The sequence below is a fragment of the Dreissena polymorpha genome, chromosome 1 (assembly GCF_020536995.1).
Source record: "Dreissena polymorpha isolate Duluth1 chromosome 1, UMN_Dpol_1.0, whole genome shotgun sequence".
Lineage (NCBI taxonomy): Eukaryota > Metazoa > Mollusca > Bivalvia > Myida > Dreissenidae > Dreissena > Dreissena polymorpha.
Window position 1 is genome coordinate 15841530 of NC_068355.1, and position 23503 is coordinate 15865032.

General features: G+C 35.1%; 1 protein-coding gene across 2 annotated transcripts in view; it reads left to right on the forward strand.

Moving 5' to 3' along the window:
* The window catches only part of LOC127872338 (PHD finger protein 21A-like), a 28555-nt gene extending 17061 nt beyond the window's left edge, over nucleotides 1–11494 (forward strand). The window contains exons 9-14 of one of the 2 annotated variants that reach the window (XM_052415673.1): nucleotides 639–699; nucleotides 2821–2927; nucleotides 4510–4698; nucleotides 5485–5548; nucleotides 6415–6518; nucleotides 8636–11494. In XM_052415673.1, coding sequence (XP_052271633.1) covers nucleotides 639–699; nucleotides 2821–2927; nucleotides 4510–4698; nucleotides 5485–5548; nucleotides 6415–6518; nucleotides 8636–8737 — 627 coding nt within the window. In that variant the 3' untranslated portion in view covers nucleotides 8738–11494. The remainder of the gene's footprint in view (nucleotides 1–638; nucleotides 700–2820; nucleotides 2928–4509; nucleotides 4699–5484; nucleotides 5549–6414; nucleotides 6519–8635) is intronic. The other variant, XM_052415678.1, reaches the window with a different exon arrangement.
* The last annotated feature ends 12009 nt before the right edge of the window (nucleotides 11495–23503 follow it).

Here is a 23503-nt window from a genome sequence, read left to right on the forward strand (position 1 = left end):
AGGCAGATAAAGCTTTATAAAAGACCAGAGCTGCAATAATTCTTAAAATTCTTAAAATGTGTGGCTTTGTTCTTGTTTATATTTATGTCTTTGTAGAGTAAATAGTTTATATGTAGTAAAAATGTCATTGTTGTTTCTTATTTTACCATAATTTGATAAGGAGTTGTGCTCTGCAAAAGGGGTTTTAATGCATTTGCGTAAAATATTGTGCCAGACAAGCCTGCGCAGTTTGCACAGGGTAATAATGGACGACTTTTTCTGCTTTTACTAGATTTGTGCTAAGAAGAGACTTTCTTTAAACGAAAAATATCATGAAAATGGATAGACTGCACAGGCTAATCTGGGACAACACTTTATGCCTATGCATTAAACCCCCTTTTCACAGAGTGTGACTCAAATATTAATTATCAAATTTAAGTGAGACAACTTGATCAAAAATGAAGAACATAAGGTCAGATTAGATTTTTTTAATACCAGCCTAGAATATTTTTTTGAATGCTAAGCAGAATTGTTTACATTTTTTATATTTTATTATTCATTATATACTTGTGATCATAACCTGTACCAATTGTTTTTAATGCTGATGTGCAATTTTTAATGATTTAAGCTTTTTTATTGATTTTTTCTTCTCTTTTCAGAGACGATCAAAGTTGTCAAACTTTATTGCTTCCGATTATTTTGGTGCCAAAAAGAACAAAGGTAAAGTCTAAATTAATGTTCTGGTATTATGAATTCATGTCAGCCAAAGTGAAGCTGTTTAATTGTTTAAAAGTCAATGAATGAAATTGACGATAAGATACAAATTATACAGAATTGTATGCCCCTGAAGGAGGGCATATAGTGATTGCACTGTCAGTCTGTCCGTTTGTCTGTCTGTCCGTCACACTTTGTGTTTAGGTTTTGAAAATGCTCATCAACTTCTATGTTGCTTCAGATGTAACATTTATATTTGGTATGCATGTGTATATGGACAAGGTCTTCCCATATGCACACAAATTTTGACCTCTTTGACCTTGACCTTAGGGTCCGCATTTAGGTTTCGAAAAATGCGTTTAGGTCTCGAAAAATGCTCATAACTTCTATCAAAGCGTTTATCTGGGACATATGTCATCCTATGGGGACGGCTCTTGTTCAAATTATTTATGTAATTTAATTTAAAATTTAAAAATTCTATATAATTTGTATTGAACCGCCAATTTCAGTCATGAATCAGTTTGGATAAAGCATATTTGAAATTATATAGTAAAACAGTATGAATGTTTATTTATAAATTTTTATTTATCACTAATGTACAGATTTAGGTGGCACTTCACAAATTTCTTATTATATAGCATGATATATTTTTTTTAATTTAATTTGACAAATTTACGCAATGTCTTATCAATATTATGTATCACTGCATCTTAAACCTCTGCATTTTTTAAGTGAACTTTTCAAAACAAAGTGTGGATGTAGTTAGTCAAATAGGTGTCAAAACGTTTGTACGTGTGCCATTTGTATAAATGCATCCTTTTCACTTAATATGTCATCAAACAGCAAAATACATGTTGGAATTGGATTTTCCTTTTTTTTGTGTTTATATCCTTTGGCAAAGTAATTGAACTGTAATAGGTGTTGGCAATTTGCGTAAAAGTGATTTCAGTATACACTTCAACACCGTTATTTCGAACACCGATAATCTGAAGTCACCGTTATTTCAAAGTATTTTTCGGGTCCCGATTTTGGTTCTACTTTGTTTAATGTAAAATTTCATTGATAATCAGAACTTTGTTAAACCGAAGAAATCATTTATTCGAAGTGATTCTGTTGGTCCCAACACTATAATTCGCACCTAATTATCAATCTTTAATCCGAAGGCATAACTGCAAAAACACTGAGTGTAATTTCACACCTTTGGCGTCTGCGCGTGGCGCGTCAAAAGCCGATATTTACACTGTTGTCGTCTGCGCGTAGCGTGTTAATTTTATAATGTCGTCAAAAGCTGTTAATTACTATGTATGTAGTTTTGCATTCTTCTATAATCAACAAACGTGTCACGTTAGGTCTGAGTAAATGTTGTCAAATTAAATGCATCATATATAAACTCGACCTTTTAAACAAAAATAATTACAAAATGTCTGATACAAACAAGTCAACCACGTTACTATTATACCAACCAAATGTCCAGCAATCTGGAGAAGGGCCCGGTACCCACAACAAATTCCACATAGTTTTATTTTTACAGAATCAAAGAAATGTTCTGTCAAATGTTTATTTCGAATTATTGTTAATCCAAAGTTTTTTTAACGGTCCTGACGACTTTGAAATAACGGTGTTGGAGTGTATACGTTAAAGTTGTCTTTGTAGACCACCTGAGTACCGGGTAAATGTTGGCTTATGTTGAAACATTTTTATGCCCCCGGATGGAAAGATCGGGGGCATATTGTTTTTGGCCTGTCTGTTTGTCATTCATTCATTCATTGTGTGTGTCCCAAAACTTTCATCTTGGTTTAAGTTTTGCAGTAACTTTTGCATGTTTTAAAGATAGCAACTTGATATTTGGCATGCATGTGTATCTCAGGGAGCTGCACATTTTGAGTGGTGAAAGGTCAAGGTTATCCTCCAAGGTCAAAAGTCGAATTTATATGGCTTCAAAGCGGTGCAATAGGGGGCATTGTGTTTCTGACAAACACATCTCTTGTTCTCTCCAGATTAGATAGGTTGTTGAATGTTGTCAAAATTAAAAGATGAGTTACTAATCCACATGAATGAGACAATTGTCTGTGTATTGTCCCCTTACTAACGCACTCACTTACTACTGTCCTGTTGTGTATTGGACAGGAGTGTTGCCGAAGCAGAGATATGACAGCTCCTCCTCGGACACGCCCCCCAGCTCACCTGTCCCCTCCCCCAGCAACTCACAGCTAAAACACTTGCCCAAGGACCAGGTAACTAGTTATATATTCAGCTGGTCAGTTCTCACTAAACTACCAGACAGCAGTTTTCTATTGCAACTGATACAATGGACAAACCACATATAATTTTGTCATTATGATAGCACATGGAGTTATTTTGGTCAAACCTAAAAGTGTTAAAGCTGTTAAAGTGTCTTATTTTATACTTAATTTTAACAAAAGTACCCTCGATGAGAAAAGTAAGCGCTACCCATGGTTATAAATCATTTGTCACCTGTTCTGTAATTTTGTCGATAATTTCAGGCAAACAATGCGCTAGGACAGCCAACATGTTTTTATTTTGTTAAAATACTTTTTTATGTCCCCCACCACTATAGTAGTGTCATATTGTTTTTGTCCTGACTGTTGGTCTGTTGGTTTGGTCAAACTTTAACATCTACCATAACTTTTGCATTATTGAAGATAGCAACTTTAAATTTGGCATGCATGTGTATCTCATAGAGCTGCACATTTTGATTGGTGAAAGGTCAAGGTCATCCTTCAAGGTCAAAGATATGGGTCAAAATCGCTCATTTAATGTACACTTTTGCAATATTGAAGCAAGCAACTTGATATTTGGCATGCATGTGTATCTCATGGAGCTGCACATTTTGAGCGGTGAAAGGTCAAGGTCATCCTTCAAGGTCAAAGGTAATATATACATGTATATGGGGACATAGTGTTTCACAAACACATCGCTTGTTTTAATAAGGACAGACAAGACTACAGATCTGGTAAGGCGCGCCTTGGAACACCCGGGCTTTACGCATGTGTGTTAAGTGTTGTCCTGCGCAGTCCCCAATGCTAATGAGGAACAACACTTACTGATTCGATGGAATTTTTTCTTTGAAGAAGTTCTCTTCTAACCAGAGAGGCAGACACAAAGCACAGACCTTGTGGTTTTCTGAGAATGCTGCTTATATCTATAATTGGGGATAGTTCTCACTTTATCCCTGTAGCAAGAGCTTTATTGTGACAAAAGAAAGTAGACAAGTAGAAAATGGGTCAATGGAGATGAAAAACGAGGTCACTGTGTAAAAGTAAAGAAAAAGCTAGTTAACAATCTACAAGTCACATTTATAGTAAAATGTTCATGAAATTTAGTTTGAGGGTTTGTTTCAATGATATCTCAGCTGAGTTTGATAATGGTTCTTATTGCTGGAAAAACATGGTATGTCAATTTTTCTTATATAGTTAAAATATGCTAAGGCTCTAGAAGTCACATTTATTATCTGATTTTTATCAAACTTTGTCAGAAGATTTATTCTCATGAATATTTGGAAGAAATCCCAAAGTTTTCTGGTTTGTTGAAATACATTGCCGTAATGGGAGTCGGGCAGTTTTCCTTATATGGCTATGACAAAACCTTGTTGATCATCTAGAAATCACATTTGTAGTCCAATCTTCATAAAACTCGGTGAGACCAGTTGTTCTTATAATATCTCAGCCAAGTTCGAAAATTAAAATGTTCATAGATATTGGATATTTATGTTTTATGAAGTACTTTCATTATTTTGAAGTCTACCTTCTCAGTGTTCCTTTGTGCCTGTGACCCTCTGTTTTGTTGTCATTCCAGGAAGAGAAATGTTGTGCAGACTGCGGGGAGGCTGGTGAGCTGACAGCGTGCGAGGGATGTGCTCGAGCGTACCACGAGGATTGCATTTCAGCTCCCGAGGCCCGTCTGACAGACCCGTCAGCTCCCGAGGCCCGTCTTACAGACCTGTCCAGGAGGTGCAAGCAGTGCCAGGTCTGTAGCTGGAGGCAGGTAATTGCTATGTGCAACCAGCATAAAACCAGAACAGCCTGCAAGTAACTCGCAGTCAGTTCAGGTTTTATGCTGTTTGCTGCTCATCAGTATCTAAGAGTTGGATTTGAAGCCTTTAAAACTTGAATCTTGTAGGAAAGCAATCTTCAATTAGGTATAACTTTTTAAGGGATAAAACAACTAAGTTTATACTATATCTGCACTGTTCTGGCCTGGCTGCAAAAGTGCAATTTTATGGCATCATTTTCACCAATCGTGTTATACAATGGGTCAAGTGGCGATTTATGTTGGACGCAAATGTGTGGATGAATAAATTAAAAACACAAAATACAGCGAGGAATAACCAATTTCTTTAAGTGTACAGAGCATAATGTATTCTGTGTGAAAAATTAACTTTAAAGAGTTGGAATGTGTATGATGGTACTAGAGTTATATATTGTTTCTTATTTGTATTATGCACTAAAGAGTAACATTTTTGTTGAAACACGTAACATTTTTAGTAAGGTTATGAGTTTGTGTCTTAACAAATTTAGATATAAAATATCCTAAAGTTTTCTTCAGTTGTGAGACATTTGTCCTATCTTTGATTCTTACAAGAACACAGTTGCTTGCAATAAAAAAACAATAGTCTTGCCAATATAAATGTCAAAAGAAAAGCGTTAAAATAACAAATAAATGTGCAAATTATGAAAGTTAAAGATGAGATTATATCAACAACTTTATAGAATATGTATTTACCCCAGAGTTATGTTTTGTCCATTTCTCAGCCATTGCGTTCATTTATAGGAGGTTTCCCTCAAGACCAGCCAGTCACTGACAGCTGTTAGTGAGTACATTGAAGCCCGTAGAGGTACGTACTGAATAACTTCACATAAACATCAGAGGATTTTGAATGAGCTCGCTCTGGGGGAATGGGGCTGAATGCAGGAGCCTAAAATTGTGTATCAGATTAGCCTGTGCAATCCACACTGGCTAATCAGGGCCGATACTTTGTGCCTGCATTGGATTTTTGTATAAGAGAATTTTCTGTTAACAAAAAAATCCATAAAAGCATAAAGTGTAGTCCCTCATAAACCTTTAACTCTTTCAGTGCGGGAACACAATTTTGAAGGCCTTTGCAAACAGTTTGCTATTCTGATAGTATTCTTTGAAAAAAAATCGAAGAAAATGCTAATTTTAGAAATTCAACAGACAACATTTTAGCAGACGACAAATTCCCCAGCATGCAAAGGGTTAAGGATTGCTCAGGTCAATCTATGACTACACTGTACGCACATGTATTTAGGCCTTTTACCCAGAACACAGCTACAAAAGTTTGCTAATATATCTCAAATTCTAGAGCACTAGTATGTAAAAAGAGAATAAAAAATCAAAACAGGAACAAATTAAAATGTTTTGATCATAAACCAGTGCATTAATTCCAGCTTAATTATACATCATATATATATCTTGAGCGAAATGAAATGGTGTTATTATGCCCACACCCCACTCCATTTGAAGAAAGAGTGGATGGATTATATTGTGTTCAGCTGTAAATGCTTTAAATTCTTATAAACAAAGTGTTTCCAAAAAAACTCTGTTCCCTCCATTTTCATTAGCAGTGTAGATATTTATTTTGGCTTACATGTGGTGAATTGAAAGCATGTAACAATTATATGTTGGGGGGGCTCTTCAAAGTTCAAACATCATGACTGAAAAGATGTGTACTGTTTGCAGGGAAGGAGGAGGAGAAGCGGAGGCTGCTGAAGCGAAACATGGAACTGCTGCAGGAGAAGATGCTGCTAGAGAACCGCACACAACAACTCAACGACATCCTAGCGGTAGGTGTCATGAGTTGTGTTAGTACCCTACCAGTATATTTAATGGGGACTTTAGGTTTACCTTTGTTCTGCCAGCATGTGCCAGTGTGTAAGTCCGTCAGAATCTACATTCTGTGATAACAGAACTTTTTATCAAGCTACTTTGATGAAGCTTGGTTTGTGTATAGATCAAAATATTCTTTATTTGGTTGATATGATAACACATGGTTTGGCTGCATAAATAATTTAAAGATAAAATCCCGCTATGACTAAAAAAGTGAATAACCCTTTACCATTTAGATACGTATTTTGACTCATTTGGAGTCCCTCAGATAGGTTATTTTAATAAAAAACCTACCTTACTAAATTCAAGTTTTAAAGGCTTTATTTCCAACTCTTAAATTCTGATGAGCAGCAAACAGCATAAAACCTGAACAGACTGCGAGTTGCTTGCAGGCTGTTCTGGTTTTATGCTGTGTGCACATAGCCATTTTTACTTTGCTTCTGATGGGAAAGGGTTATGGTTGATGAAACTTGGTATGTGGATATGTCAAATGGGTAATATGTACCATTTTTAAATGTATTATCAGGCCAAAATTCAAATTTTAAATGCTATTTCCAACTCTTAGATACTGATGAGCAGCAAACAGCATTAAACCTGAACAGACTGAGTTAATCGCAGGCTGTTCTGGTTTTATGCTGTGTGCACACATCCATGTTCACTTTGCTTTTGATAGGAAAGGGTTAAGGTTGATGAAACTGTATGTGGATATGCCAAATGGGTAACATGCACCATTTTCAAATTTATTATCAGGCCAAAAGTTTGCTTGCTATGATTACAAAAATAACTGAAAACTGAAATCTGCCTCCTGTTTTAACTAAAAAGTAATTCAGCTAGGGTCATAAAACTTGTGCAGATCCTGTAATTATTCTGACAAAATTATTGTTTTGATGGTTACAAAATTAAATGAAAATTATAATCTTGATAATGTGAGAACTCAAAAAGTGTGGAAGCTATGTTGATGAAATTGGTTTTGTGGGTAGAGGGCCAGAAATTGAAAATATTAAAAAACTTAAGTCTGCACTCTGCCCAAAATTTAAATCACTTCTGCTAGATTACTGAGATTCTGTTACAACTCCAATGACATTAACTTCGTTGGGGACTGCAGTTTTGTCTGTAACAAAGTTCTTTTTTATAGCTCACCTGACAACAATATGCTTAATGGTGAGCTTTGTGATCACCTTTTGTCTGTCTTCAACATTTGCCTTGTAAAAACTCTAGAGGCCTTATTTACTGTGCGATCTGAATGAAAAAGTTAGTCAGAAGATATGTCGCAATGTTATCTTTGAAGAATTCAAAAGTGGTTCCTGTTGGTTGAAAAACATGGCTGCTGTTGGGGGGGGGGGGGGGCATTTTTCCTTAAATGTCTTTAGTAAAATCTTATTAACACTCAATAGGCCCCAATTATTGTCTGTTCATCATGAAATTTGCTCAGAAGATTTGTCCAAATGATATCTTGGACGAGTTCGAAAATTGGTCTGGTTTGTTAAAAAAAACAAGGCCGCCAGGGGGCGGGGCATTTTTCCGAATATGGCTATATTTGGCTATAGTAAAACCTTGTTAACACTCTAGAAATCAACTTATCTTCATAAAAATTGGTAAGAAGATTTGTTTTTCCCAATGATATTTTGGACGAGTTCGAAAATGGTTCTGGTTGGTTGAAAAACTGGGGATGGGGCAGTTTTCCTTATATGGCTATAGCAAAACCTTGTTAACACTCTAGAAGACATTTTCATCGTATCTTCATGAACTTGGTCAGAATAATTTTTTTAATTATATGTTGAATGTGTTCGAAAATGGTTTGAAAAACATGGCTGCCAGAGGGCGGGACAATCATCCTTGTATGGCTATAGTAAAGCCTTGTTAACACTATAAAAATCCCACTTCAGCAGGATGGAGTCTACAAGGGACTTGAAGAGCCTGTACATGGTGAGGAAGTTGATGGAGCTGCTTGTCCACAACATTCTATGGTTGCCATGGCATATAATCACATATACCTAAATTAGTATTAACTGTTTTATTTACTTTAAGGTACTTAAAGCTAAAGCTTAATGTTAAAATGTCCTCTATTTTCCAGCGGCATGGCATCAAGAAGCAAGAACTGTTGGATATCAACCTAGGAGCAAAGCAGTCTGTGGAAAACCTCAAACATTTTGTGAAGAGTGTTCAGTCATCATGAATCCTGCCAATGCTGTGCATTCTTCAACACTCTAAATATCCATATTCTTGCTCCCGCTTCTTTAGCTCACCTGAGGGCAATGTGCGTGCTCATGGTGAGCTTTTGTGATCTCCTCTTGTCTGTTGTGCTTCATGAAGCATCAACATTTGTGTTGCTTACACTTAAGAATCAACAGCTATTGTCCGATCTTCATGAAACTTTGTCAGAATATTTGTCCCAATTATATCTGAGACAAGTTTGAAAATGGTTCCGGTTGGTTAAAATACATGGTCGCTAGGGATGAAGAATTTTTCCTTTTAAGGCGTTAGTAAACCTTGTTTAGGCTCCAGAGCCCACATTAATTATCCGATATTTATGAAACTTAAAAAGAACATTTGTCTCAATGATAAGTGTTTTGTTCCAGTTGGTTGAGAAACATTGCCGCCAGGGGGCAGGGCATTTTTCCTTATATGGCTTGTAAAACCTTGTTAACACTCTAGACATTACATGTATTGTCCAATCTTCATGAACGTTGGTCAGAAACTTTGTTAAAATCATATATTGGATGAGTTCGAAATTTTGTCGGGTTTGTTGAAAAACATAGCAGCTAGGAGGAGGGGCATTTTTCCTAATATGGCTATAGTAAAACCTTGTTAACACTCTCAAAATCACATTTATAGTCCAGACTTTATTGAACTTGATCAGAACATTTGTTCTTATGATATCTTAGATAAGTGTGAAAATGGTTCCAGTTTGTTGAAAAGAATGGCAGCCAGTTTTCAGGGGATGGCTAAAGTAAAACCTTGTTAATACTAAAAGTCTTCATGAAAATTAGTCGGAACATTTGTGCAAATGATATAGTTCTTAACCCTTTCCCCCATAAGAAGCAAAGTGAAAATAGCTTTAGCAACCAGCATAAGACCAGAACAGTCTGCGAGTAACTTGCAGTCGGTTCAGGTTTTATGCTGTTTGCTGCTCATCAGTATCTAATGGTTGGAAATGAAGCCTGTAAAACTTGAATCTAGTAAGAAAGGTCTTTAATTAAATTTAACTTTCTAAAGGACTACAAATGGGTAAAAATAGGTATCTAAGTTGTGGAGGGTTAAGTGCACCTTTTTATAGAGACATGGTATTGTATTATGTTCTGTTCTGTTCTGATGGTAACATGATAAGTGATTTTCATTTCATCTTCATTTATTTTATACAAGATCTATCACAATGTGTTGCTTTCTTTTTGTATTGAGAACTCCACTTGTTTAATTGTTACTTGAAAGTCCTGTGTTTAATAACATTTATTTGCTTGCAATGTCACAACAAATTTATGCCTACCTGTACATGTACATCATATTACCATATTTTCTGATTTGAAAGTATAAGGACTTTCATCTGATTTTTATGTTAGTTTTTAGAAATGTTGGAGGACATAATTTGAGTATTAAATTATCAGTTATATTTATTAAACCTCCTATCATCAGCAAACTTGAAGAAATTAGATGTCATTGTATATGCAGGGCTTTTTAGTTTTAACTTAAATATATATTTTTTCAGCCGAGTTTTCTCTCATAAGAATCTTAGTTTTTAGACTTTTAGAAATAATTAAATGTTTTGTAGTCAGAAAATTTAGATTAAAAATTATTCAGAAAATACAGGTGTAAAAATTTAGAGGCACAAAATACAGTTGTTCGAAAAGTAAGAGACATACTCTAATGTATTGATGATCAGATATGGGTATGCAATTTGTTTAGCCTCAATTGTTTCAATACAAAATAGCACTAGCTTGTAAAATATCATACCATATAGTATAAATCAGTTTTATTTATGTTCCACTTTAAACTGTAGGGTAAAACAATTGTCTATTACCAGTATACTTAAATCATTACCCAATAACATAAACTTAACAGTCTATTGCTTTAAGGCATTAGTCTGCCAGGTTTTACAACCTTAATCCGGTTGTAAAAACACATGACCAAAGTGCCACCAGATAAGCAAAACAAGGCAGCATTCTGGCAAACTACTATTGTAAAATTAACTGTCAAAATATTTAGTCATTTTTATAGGCAAAAAACCTGTATGTTCACAAATTTAGAGGTTTTTTTTGTGGCTAAAAACAATGTGTCAAAACATTATAAAGTCTAAGACCTTGGGATAATTACAGTATTGTTTTTCATCAAAAGAAATTTAGGAACTTAGTATTTTTATTATACCCAATATTTTGGAATCTCATCTCAGTTCAGGTTTGATCGTCTGATTGTCCACTTAAAATGGTAAAGCATGTGAACAAGACTTCTCAATAAGCAATTGATTTGAAAATGTCATCAGCGTGAAGCTTATATTTGTATGACACAGTTTCCATTCACAACAATTACATTTGGGTTATGGGATATTTTAATCAGTCCTGCGCGCAACCGCCTCACCTATTACCAAGCTCTATTTGTCTTCTGCTCTACTTCAGCCAAGGCTGCTTAGATTATATTGGATTAAACATGTTGATACAGACAATGTACTGAAAGAAATGTTATTAACTACCTGTTTTACAGTTCTAGTCATCTGTGTTATGAACACAGTTTTATTAGCAATACTGGCCCTTTATAGCTCTTAGTTATTTATTTTGTTAATAGATTTTGATTATGAAAGTGTACTTGTTTTGTACTATCTTTGTTGTTTGTGCTTTTGTTGTTGTAGTAAAAAAATGCTTCTTTATAAGCCTTTGATTTTTACCAGATATTTTTTTGTACATTGTTAAAAGTTGTTGTAAAAATTAAATGTTCAAATTGAAAAGAGCTCTTTAGTTTTAAAAACCATAAATTGGACATTTTATTATATGGATGTTTTTGGAAGATATACTAAGAATTACAGCAGTATAGCATGACTGCTGCAGCCTCAATGTCCAGAGTCTAGGAGATCTTGTGCAGAAACTAAACATGTGCCCCTTCAATTGTTATCTTGGGCGTGCCAGATTGACAAAGTGCAGCCCTTCTGATCAAGTCAGTAGATTAATAATTTAAAACCTATTTATTATGTCCCCCGTGTCTATACAGGGGGATATAAATTAAAAACCTATTTATTATGTTCCACCTGTCTATACTGGTGGACATATTATTTTTGCCAAGTCTGTTGGTTTGTTTGTTTGTGTCAAACTTCAACATTGGCCATAACTTTTGCAATATTGAAGATAGCAACTTGATATTTGGCATGCATGTATATTTCATGGAGCTGCACATTTTGAGCGTTGAAAGGTCAAGGTCATCCTTTAAGGTCAAAGGTCAAATTTTGCAATATTGAAGATAGCAATTTGATATTTGGCATGCATTAGTATTTCATGGAGCTGCACATTTTGAGTGGTGAAAGGTCAAGGTCATCCTTCAAGGTCTCAAAGGTCAAATATATGGGGGGGACACAAACACATCTTACTTTTATTTTTAGCTTGATTGGATTGAAAGCCTTGGGCTTATAAAAACCCTCTTGAGTCTGTTTCCTGAGCATATAACCAGTACTTGGTGTCTTTGGGGGAGAACGCTCCTCTGGTGGGGATCTAACCTCTGACCTCCTAGTCGCTAGACAGACACCATATCCATTAAGCCACACTGATCTAATCAGTGGGTTATTACAATACTAGGTTTATTGCAAAATGTGTATTATTATGCAATCAATTATGTTGTTGTTTTCATGTGCATCAGTTGCTTTTGTTCAAGAGACCAAACTGACTAAAAAAAAAACATCTTGCTATAAAACAAAATTTTGAATAACTTTCATATTGAAACTCTAAATTAATTGTAATTTTGAAGTTTTTTTATTGAAAGCTCATCAACAGTATATATTTTTGTCATAGTAAAAAAGATTAAGGCTGCAATTGAAAAACCAAACAAAAATGTGCAATCATGGATTTTAATGTTTTCCCATTAATAAATGGTTGATGACATTTGTGGTTAATTAATAATAGAATCAATCTTTCCTATTTCACACCGTATACAAAGTCTAGTAAAATGTACAAGATCAATAGAAAAAAGCAAAACATTGCCTTTGTAGCAGGTGAATAGATTCTGTTGATACTGATACATGTAAAGCTATCTTTTTAAGAAAAGATTTTTTGTCAAGATTCAGTTGGAAGCCTTGGAGAAATTAACATGTAGTAAGTTAAAGATCTGTGTCTTTCGTGTATATGACCATACATCACATCATTATTCACAATGAATAAGGGAGAGAGATAATGAACCCTTTCAGTGCGGGAACCGAATTCTAAAGGCCTTTGCAAACAGTTTGGATCCAGATGAGACGCCACAGAACGTGGCGTCTCATCTGGATCCTAACTGTTTGCTATTCTGATAGTATTCTTTGAAAAAAAATAAAGAAAATGCTTATTTTACAAATTCAGCAGACGACATTTTAGCAGACTACAAATTTCCCAGCATGCAAAGGGTTAACCCTTCCCTGCTCATTGCTGTTTGCTGCTGATCAGTAACTAAGGGTTGGAAATAAAGGCTTTACAACTCGGATCTAGTAAGAAAGGTCTTAAATTAAATTTAATTATCTAAGCGACTACAAACATATCAAAATACGTATCTAAGTGGTTGGGTTTGCAATACATGTACATATTAGTAATTATTGAGACCCTGAATTTTGATTGTTTGGATTATTGCTGATGTCTACAGTATTGCAGTCATATCACAGCAGTAAGTTAACCCTTTGCATGCTGGGAAATTTGTCTTCTGCTAAACTGTTGTCTGCTGAATTTCTAAAATTAGCATTTTCTTCGATTTTTTTTAAAGAATACTATCAGAATAGCAAACAGTTTGGATCCTGATGAGACGCCACGTTTTGTGGCGTCTCATCTGGATCCAAACTGTTTGCAAATGCCTTCAAAATTCGGTTCCCGCACTGAAAGGGCTAACCTACTAAAACTTTTCGTGAGTTTGCTGGTTCACCACTACTAAGAACACATACTAATGCCATCAACTGACAACTCCCCTATTTGGATCCAAAACTGCGTACCAGAAACACATGAATAGATTCTTTGAAGGTTTAACATACACCCACAGTCAGATATGTTGTTCATGAAACCCCATATTTAGCCAATATTCATCATTGTTTTGAAGGTGCTATAAAATATGTGAAATCATCGTACTGAAATACCAGCAGAAGCTGCAGACACAAGTATTAGTCAAAAGTTCTGCTTGTTGCAAAATATTTGTTAACCCATTTATGCCTAATGGACTCTTCCATCCTTCTAAATTGGAGCAATTTATTTTCAAAATTCTGGATTTCTAGTATATTTATTTCTATATTTAGAATATTTCTTACAGAAATTCCTTAAAGCAAACAGCGCAGACCCTGATGAGACGCGGCATCATGCGGCATCTCATCTGGGTTTACGCTGTTTGCCAAGACCTTTTTCTAGACGCTAGGCATAAATGGTTTAAATGGCAGGTTATCCAAGTAACATTGCACCCTCCTGTTCCAGACAGTTTTAGAATCCACTTGACCCAAACTCTTAACGGAGACTTAATTATCCCTTTCCATCTCAGAAGAAAAGTGAAAATGGCTATGTGCAAACAGTGTAAAACCAGAACAGCCTGCGAGTTACTCGCAGTCTGTTCAGGTTTTATGCTGTTTGCTGCTCATCAGTATCTTAGGGTTCGAAATGAAGCATTTAAAACTTGAATCTAGTAAAAAGTCTTTACTTCAATTTAACTTTTTGAGGGTAATATGCATCAAAACACTTTCTAACTGGTAAACGGTTATCAAACAACACCAGACATAGAATGATGGCGATATCTGCAGAACTTCAACTGAGCTGAAAATAATGTTGCTGAACTAAATATTTAATTTCTAGGCACTTTTTTATTTACAAACTCCAATGATTTTCAAACACAGGTGAGAGATACCATAAGAACAAATGTTTCTGCAAAATTGGACAAATTGTAACTGAATCAAGAGTGTTAATAAGCTAATATTAAAATTTGAGCTAGTTACCTAGTATTTATGCCCTCAAAGGGAGGCCAATAGTTTTCGCACTGTCGGTCGGTCCATCCGTCACACTTTTCTATCCGCTCTCTTATTCAAGAAGTCTTTATCGGATCTTCACCAAACTGTGTCAGAAGTATTATCCAGTTGTATCTAGATGATGTCTAGGCCAAGTAAGAAAAGGAAGGGGTCACGGAGTAAGTTTTAAACATTCAGCATGGTGTCCGCTCTCTAATTCAAGTAGTTTTCATCCGATCTTCACCAAACTTGACCAAAAGTTGAATCTAGATGATGTTTAGGCCAAGTTAGAAAATGGGTCATGCCAGATCAAAAACTAGGTCACTTGGTGCATTTTAAACATTCAGCATGGTGTTTGCTCTCTTATTTGAGTAGTTTTCATCCTATCTTCACCAAACTTAGTCAGAAGTTTTATCTATAAGATCTCTTGACCAAGTTTGAACATGGGCCATGCCGGGCCCAAAACGAGGTCACGGGGTCACTTAGTACATTTAACACAGTTATCACGGTGTCCGCTCTCTAATTCAAGTAGTTTGCATCCGATCTTCACGAAACATGGTCAGAAGTTGTATCTATATGATCTCTAGGCCAAATTCGAACATTGGCCATGTCATGCCAAAAATAGGTAACGGGGTCACTTAGTGCATTTTAAACAGTCAGCATGGTGTCCACCCTCTAATTCAAGTAGTTTTCATCCTATCTTCACCAAACTAGGTCAGAAGTTGTATCTGAAGATGTCTAGGCCAAGTCTGAACACGGGTCATCATGTAACACAGCCTGCCATAGGTCATCATGCAACACAGTCTGCCATAGGTCATCATGCAACTCAGCCTGCCATAGGCCATCATTTTACACAGCCTTCATAGGCCATCATTCAACACAGCCTGCCATAGGCCATCATCCCACACAGCCTGCCATAGATCATCATCCCACACAGCCTGCCATAGGCCATCATGAAAACACAGCCTGCCATAGACCATCATCCCACAAAGCCTGCCATAGGTCATCATGCCACACAGCCTGCCATAGGCCATCATGCCACACAGCCTGCCATAGGCCATCATCCTACACAGCCTGCCATAGGCCATCATCCCACACAGCCTGCCATAGGTCATCATGCCACTTAGCCTGCCATAGGCCATCAGCCTGCCATAGGCCATCATGCAACACAGCCAGCCATAGGCCATCATGCAACACAGCCTGCCATAGGTCATCATTCAACACAGCCTGCCATAGGCCATCATGCAACACAGCCTGCCATAGTCATGCCGTGTCAAAAACAAGGTCACAGGGTCTCTTAGTGCGTTTTTGACATTCAGCATGGTGTTCGCTCTCAAATTCAAGTAATTTTCATCAGACCTTCACCAAACTTGGTCAGAAGTTGTATCTAGATGATGTCTAGGCCAAGTCTGAACATGGGTCATGCCAGTTCAAAAACTAGGTCAGGAGGTCAATTAGTGCGTTTTAAACATTAAGCATGTTGTCTTCTTTTTAATTCAAGTAGTTTTCATCAGATCTTCACCAAAGTATTCCGAACTCTCAAACGGGCGTATTTTGTGACAGTTACACACTCTTGTTTAGCATTTCCACTCTATAAATCAAAGTTTTCATTTGACTTTCATCAAACTGTATGAAGATGTCTTAGGCATGCATTACTTTACTACATTAGCTGTGTAAACTTGGGCATTAATCCTTGGTTTCATCCAATTGTATGGAACCTTTACATGGTTATGCTTTTATGTAACGACAAAGTTGCAGTTGGGGGCATCCGTGTCGGGTGGACACATTTCTTGTTGAATTCTCATGTATCAGTTTCAAACGGAACAGATAATGTATTGGGACAAATGCTCTGCCAAAGTTTCATGAAGATTGGAAAATAAATATGGCCAGTAGATCGTTAAAAAGCTTTCACTATAGCCATACAACGAAAACTGCCCTGACCCTTACAGTCATGTTTTTCAATTGACTTGAACCATTTTTAAACTCTGCTGAGATATCATAAGAATATTATGGTCTAACCAAGTTTCATTTAAATTGGATAAAAATGTGACTTCTAGAGTGTTCCCTAGGTTTCACTATAGCCATTTAAGGGAAACTCTCCCAACCCATGGTGGCTATCTTTTTCAACAACCCAAAACCATTTTCGATCTCTGCCGAGGTAGGGATTCAAATTTTACATGTGACTTGTAATAAATTGTAGGATAAATTGCATTTCGCACATTTAAAAAAAAAAATACTTCATTACATGTCATTTAATGAAGTATTTAAAAAAAATGGACAAAATGCAATTATGATGACTAATGATGACAAATTTGTACATGGATCATTAATTTTTTTCAAGATGTTTTATAGCCTAATTTGACTTTCAACCTCTACCTTTCACAGTAATCTTTACTGTATGGATAATTTTTTTCAGCAGCACGTTGTTTAATAAAGATTTGCTCTTGTGCCAAATTATTTTAAAATAGCACAATATAAAGTAAAATTGTGGTAGATCTCTGAAAATTCACAAAATAAACTTTTGGACCAAGTTTCCTCACGATTGGAGGAAAAAAAGGGGCCACTAAAGTGATAACAAGCAAAAAGCCGAACACTGCATAAAGCACCTAGCTCACCATGAGCACTTTGAACTCAGGTAATTGAAAACTGGTCTGAGCCAGATTCAATGTTTATTGCTATATGGCCATGAGCCCTTGCAAGTACAAATAACATTGTATGGCCACACAATTTCAATACACAGACCATGTATAAGCATACATACATATGTTATGGTACAGCTATTTATAATTAACTGCTATTGAGTAACGCAATTATTCTTTCAAAGCATAATACAAGAACATAGCAAGTTTTAGGATAAATGAGCGAGCAAACACTGACCAAGTTCATCGAACACTCATTGTTTACACACCGGTCTTACTGACCTGTGTACTAATGCGAAAGGAATTGTGAGTTGTACTTCTTTTACGAGTGAAAAGTGAAAGCGAAAGTAGGTCAGGTAATTGTGCTTATGATAATCACTATTAGTCTTAATACAGATTAAAAATCCCATTTAAACATAATTAAATAACATTTCTTTAAACAACATTCCGTTTTAAACACTCAATAAAAAACTAATTTTCTTTCATTATTAACATTTTCATTCCCACTCAGAACTACTTTGGTGGAAGCATAATTCCTCAAACCAGTGGAATGTGATGCATCATAGAAAAGAGGTGACAATAACGTAGTGACGTCGCTATCTATGTATAAAATGTTGAACACTGGGAAATGAAATGTTGACCACAGATGACCCACAAGGACAAAGTATGGGCAAAGGGTCATCACAAAAGCTCAAAATAGGCTCTTTGTGCTCAGGTGAGCTATAAAAAGATTTTTTAACACGAATTCAGAAACATACCAAGATATTGGGAAACGTCAAACTTATAAATTATTAAAGGTAGTCTTTTAATATGCATGGTTTAATATTTTCCTATAATTAATTCGAAGATTACATACTTTAAAGTATGTTTTATTATTCAAGCCAATTTACATATTTACTTGCCAGGAAAGTATAGTGCTTTTATTTCATAAATTACCAATCAAGAATAACACATTATGTATATAAAACTAATTTATTATTCAATAATACATCATTGTCATTGAAACACATGAATATTTATTATAAATCCAAACGTTAAACATAAATTCCATTACCGGTAATGTTCTAATATTTGTTAATTCAGATACTTTTTCTATCTAAGATATTGAATAAATATTTTGAAATGAAAGTGAACACAATAAAGACTTCAATAAAATGGAAGAAGTATTTATGTAACAAATAAACTTTAATTGTAAACTTTGACATTTTGTTCAACTAAAACTGTATAACACAATTATTAAGAAAACAATATATGAATTTAGATAAGACTACATAAAACAGCTTAAAGATAATGCATTTAAGGTGCTACCAACCCATGTGAAAGGCAAAAAAATCTTACAGGACATGAGGTCTGACGACTTAAAGTTTACTGGACCTCACCAGATTTTACCAGACCTTGCTCTTTTTAAACCAAACAATAGAAAATACCTTTTGAAGAGTTTTTTTTCATGACCTTCACCATGTTTAACAAGTCTAAATTCAATAAAATAACAAATGAGTTTAAAGTGATATTATGGGCATATAACAGTTTATAGGTGTCTATCGCAACCATTGTTTATTTTTGGTGTTTCCACTTCATATACACTTATATTTGTTAATGCAGCATCAACATACTAAAACAATATCCAGGAAAGAGATAAAAAAATGCATTTGAATATTAACCGTACTTTCGTTTGACAACTGATCATACATGTACAATGTGAACCTAAATTTAGTGCAGATACGTTCATACGACACAAAGACACAATTTTGTTTTACGGATCATTTTGGCTTAAAGGACTGGGTGAGTCATGTAAAATATCGAATATAAAATATATTTTTATAAACAACTGGTAGCAAGATGAGTTGCAGATAATTGGTCAGTAACCAAATGTTAACTAACTCTTTTGACCTGTTAATTCTTTTCAGCTTAATTCAACAGTGAAAAATGCCCATAATATCACTTTAAAGCAAGTTTGTATGATTTTTTACATGTGTTAAATTGTTATATATTGATAAATTATGTTACAATAACACAAAATAGGCAAGAAAAACTATACATTGAAGACGAATTTTATAAAATGCAGCAAAGACAAATAAGCGCCCCGAGCCAATTGTGAAGAAAATATTTCGTACATATTTTCCTTCGATAATCGAAGCATTCGTCTTTTAAGTTAGTGTTTGTGTGTCGTATGAATAGATATCTTTGCAGGAATTTAAAATGAACCGTTAAACTAAATTTAGATTCACATCGTACATGCACGATTTACATGCTGGCTAATTCGAATGTACAGACATTTTCGATTTCAGAATAAAATATCTGGCTTATTTCGCATTTTTCGACACATGTTCTTCTTAACTTTTATTTTAATTTATATTGAAATATATGTTAAATTTTTTTTTTACACATTTTATATAAATTAATAAATATTTGACAAAATTGTATGATCTCCCTCTAAATATGTTCTTTTAAAACATGGTATAACTTTTAATTAAAGAAGAAATCTTTGTGATTTTTTAACACATTCCAATCATTAAAAGGATTGAAACCAGTCAAATTCAATTTAACCAATCATAAACTTGTAGTGTCACCTATCTCACGAAACAAGGTGCAATGTTAAACTTGTTCTAAGATTCGCATTTGGATTTTGTCACATTCCAGCAAAGAAAGCAAGTTTGAATGGTTTGTAAAATCAGTTTTTTAAAGCAATTTAACAAAGTAAAATAAACATTAACCAGTCTGTATTTCTAATATATTTCTAGTTTTTTCTTCTTTTTTAACCAAAACAAGGTTTTACATATTGTTGTTGTTTTTGGACAAGAGGAGCGACAGTTCTGGAATAATTTCAGACAACAGCAAATTTTATCGGAAAAGTCAGAGGTAAGACATCTTTCACAAGGGAAGGTGATACAATCCTATATTAAAAATACAGGTAAACATAAATACACTTGAAACATTTCAGTGTGGACTACCGGTATGCATAACTTGACACAAATACAATGTGTTTGTGAAAGCCCTTGAAGGAAATCTACAACAACATTTCATGCAACATCCATTGCAAACAAACATCACAACAGGTCAGTGGTTGGGCTGGGTATTGAACCTACACCCTCAGATTAGCATGGTCAGGGCTCTATCAACTGAACTCGCCAGACACATTTGCTGGCAAAAAGTTTATACTTCATGGTTATTAAGAAATCCAAAACAACACATTAGCTTCTGATAATTATTTCATAATTTTCAGATTATTCTCTATTCTTGCACCAATGTCAGGTCTATTTTGTGTCAGGTACAAATATCTTCTTAAATAACTAAAATGATATTTTACCTATGTACCTGCATAGTGAAAATTATTTAGTAATAAAATACATGTTTTTGTAAATTTTGTTTCACAAATAACACATTACAAAGTTCTATAGGAGACATTTGCTTAAGAATTTGTTAATATTTGGTTAACATGAAAACTTTAAATATATATCACTTCTAATAAAAAATGATATATGTTTGTCTTCTTTGTAAATTTTGTGTAGCTATTTTACAAATAGTTGATCGAGGCATACATGACCATTTTTGATTTATCTAGTTTATATATAAAATTGCTTGAACACTAAAACACTTCCTACCAATGAAGACATTTTAAAGAACAAGGGCTGTTTGTAAAACATGCATGCCCCCCATATGGGCTGTCAGTTGTAGTGGTAGCCATTGTGTGATTATGTTTTTTGTCACTGTGACCTTGACCTTTGACCTAGTGACCTGAAAATCAATAGGGGTCATCTGCCAGTCATGTTCAATGTCCCTATGAAGTTTCATGATCCTAGGCGTAAGCATTCTTGAGTTATCATCCGGAAACCATTTTACTGTTTCAAGTCACTGTGACCTTGACTTTTGACCTAGTGACCTGAAAATCAATAGGGGTCATCTGCCAGTCATGATAAATGTACCTATGAAGTTTCATGATCCTAGGTGTAAGTATTGTTGAGTTATCATCCGGAAACCATTTTACTATTTCGAGTCACTGTGACCTTGACCTTTGACCTAGTGACTTGAAAATGAATAGGCGTCATCTGCCAGTCATGACCAATGTACCTATAAAGTTTCATGAACCTAGGTGTAGGCGTTCTTGAGTTATCATCTGGAAACCATCTGGTGGGAACAGAGACCCCACAACACCAGTAGATAATATAATCTGCAAATGTGGTCCTAAACTGCATCCAAGAACGAGTCACTGTGACCTTGACCTTTGACCTAGTGACCTCAAAATCGATAGGGGTCATCTGCCAGTCATGATCAATGTACCTATGAAGTTTCATGATCCAAGGTGTAAGCGTTCTTGAGTTATCAACCGGAAACCATCTGGTGGGGACGGAGACCCCACCACAACAGTACATAATATAATCTGCAAATGTGGTCCTAAACTGCATCCAAGAACGAGTCACTGTGACCTTGACTTTTGACCTAGTGACCTCAAAATCAAAAGGGGTCATCTGCCAGTCATGATCAATGTACCTGTGAAGTTTCATGATCCTAGGCGTAAGCTTTCTTGAGTTATCATCCGGAAACCATCTGGTGGACAGACATACGGACCGACATGTGCAAAACAATATACTCCCTCTTCGTCTAAGGGGGCATAAAAAACAAGAGCTGTCACCATAGGATGACATAAGCCCCCTATAAACGCTTTGATAGAAGTTATGAGCATTTTTCAAAACCTAAATACTAAATCCTTGAAATGCACTTAGTGACCCCGTGACCTAGATTTTGACCTGGCATGACCCATATTCGAACTTGACCTTGATATTGTCTAGATACAACTTCTGACCAAGTTTGGTAAAGATCGGATGAAAACTATTTGAATTAGAGAGCGGACATGAAAAGTGTGACAGACTAAAAGACAGACTGACAGACAGTGCAAAAACTATATACCCCCTTTTCTTCGAAACATTACCAGTAAAATAACCAGTAAAGGCATTTTAATTAGATATCCCATACAAACTTTGTATTCAAAATCCATGTAAAAATTTCCCAAAAATAAAACCAACCACTATACCTATCTTCATTATGTTTTTCTTACAACAATAATGTTAATGCAATAACACGTTTTGGCACAAAACTGTGTTCAACAATTTCAAACTATGCTACAACAAGATTCTATGAATATATGATTTGTATCCATTTTGCTTGAGGAGTCATTATAATTCAAATGGTGGAAAGATATATTTTTTTTACTAAACTTAAATAACAGATTCTGTTTAAGGGGCTTGTTAACAGATTTTTAAACTGCTTGTCATTAAATGCATTTAATACATCACTCTGATAGATTGACAGATTTTAAGAGTACAAATATAAAAAATAATATTAATTTGTACCATAACTGAGCTGCGCTCTGAGACAAGGGGGTTTAAGGCATGTGCGTTAAGTGTCATACCAGATGAGCATGTGCAGTCAGCACAGGCTAATCAGTGAAGACACTAACCGCTTGTATATTGTTCGTTTAAGAATGTCTCTTCTTAGGAAAAATCTAGTTAAGCTGAAAGTGTTGTCCCTGATCAGCCTGTGCGGAATGCACAAGCAAATCTGGGACAACACTTTGGGCTCATGCATTAAACCCCCTTTTTCACAGAGCAAGGCCCATAAATATAAAAGTTGGCCCCATCGTTATTCAAACCAGGGTGGTCAGATTCACAACATCTACATGTAGACCATCCTGGTCAGATCATACACTTGCATTAGAAGTATCTATGTCGTTGTAAGCAGTACACGTGTTCAGACTAATTATAATGAAAACAGCAACAATAAAATAGGAACCATCATTATTGTCAACCTACCAATCTGGGTACATATCCTTTTTAATATACCACTTTAAAATCACCTAAGTTGAAACAAACACATTTGCATTAGAAATAAAACACCCATTTAAACTATAATCACGTGATACAATTTCAACTAGTCAGAGTTAAAAGTTGAACCTTAAAAGGCTTACCTTCTCTGCAAAACAAACAGATCATAAATAAACAAAAAATGACTATAAACAAACATCAAATATAAGCCAACGTAAGACAAATGAAGATAGTGATACAGATGAATAACCTGATATTTGCATAACCCAATAAATTTAGGGACTGAAGCCCTAAAATACTACTACTACTAATACTATATAATAAAATACTACTTTAATACAAATGTATTA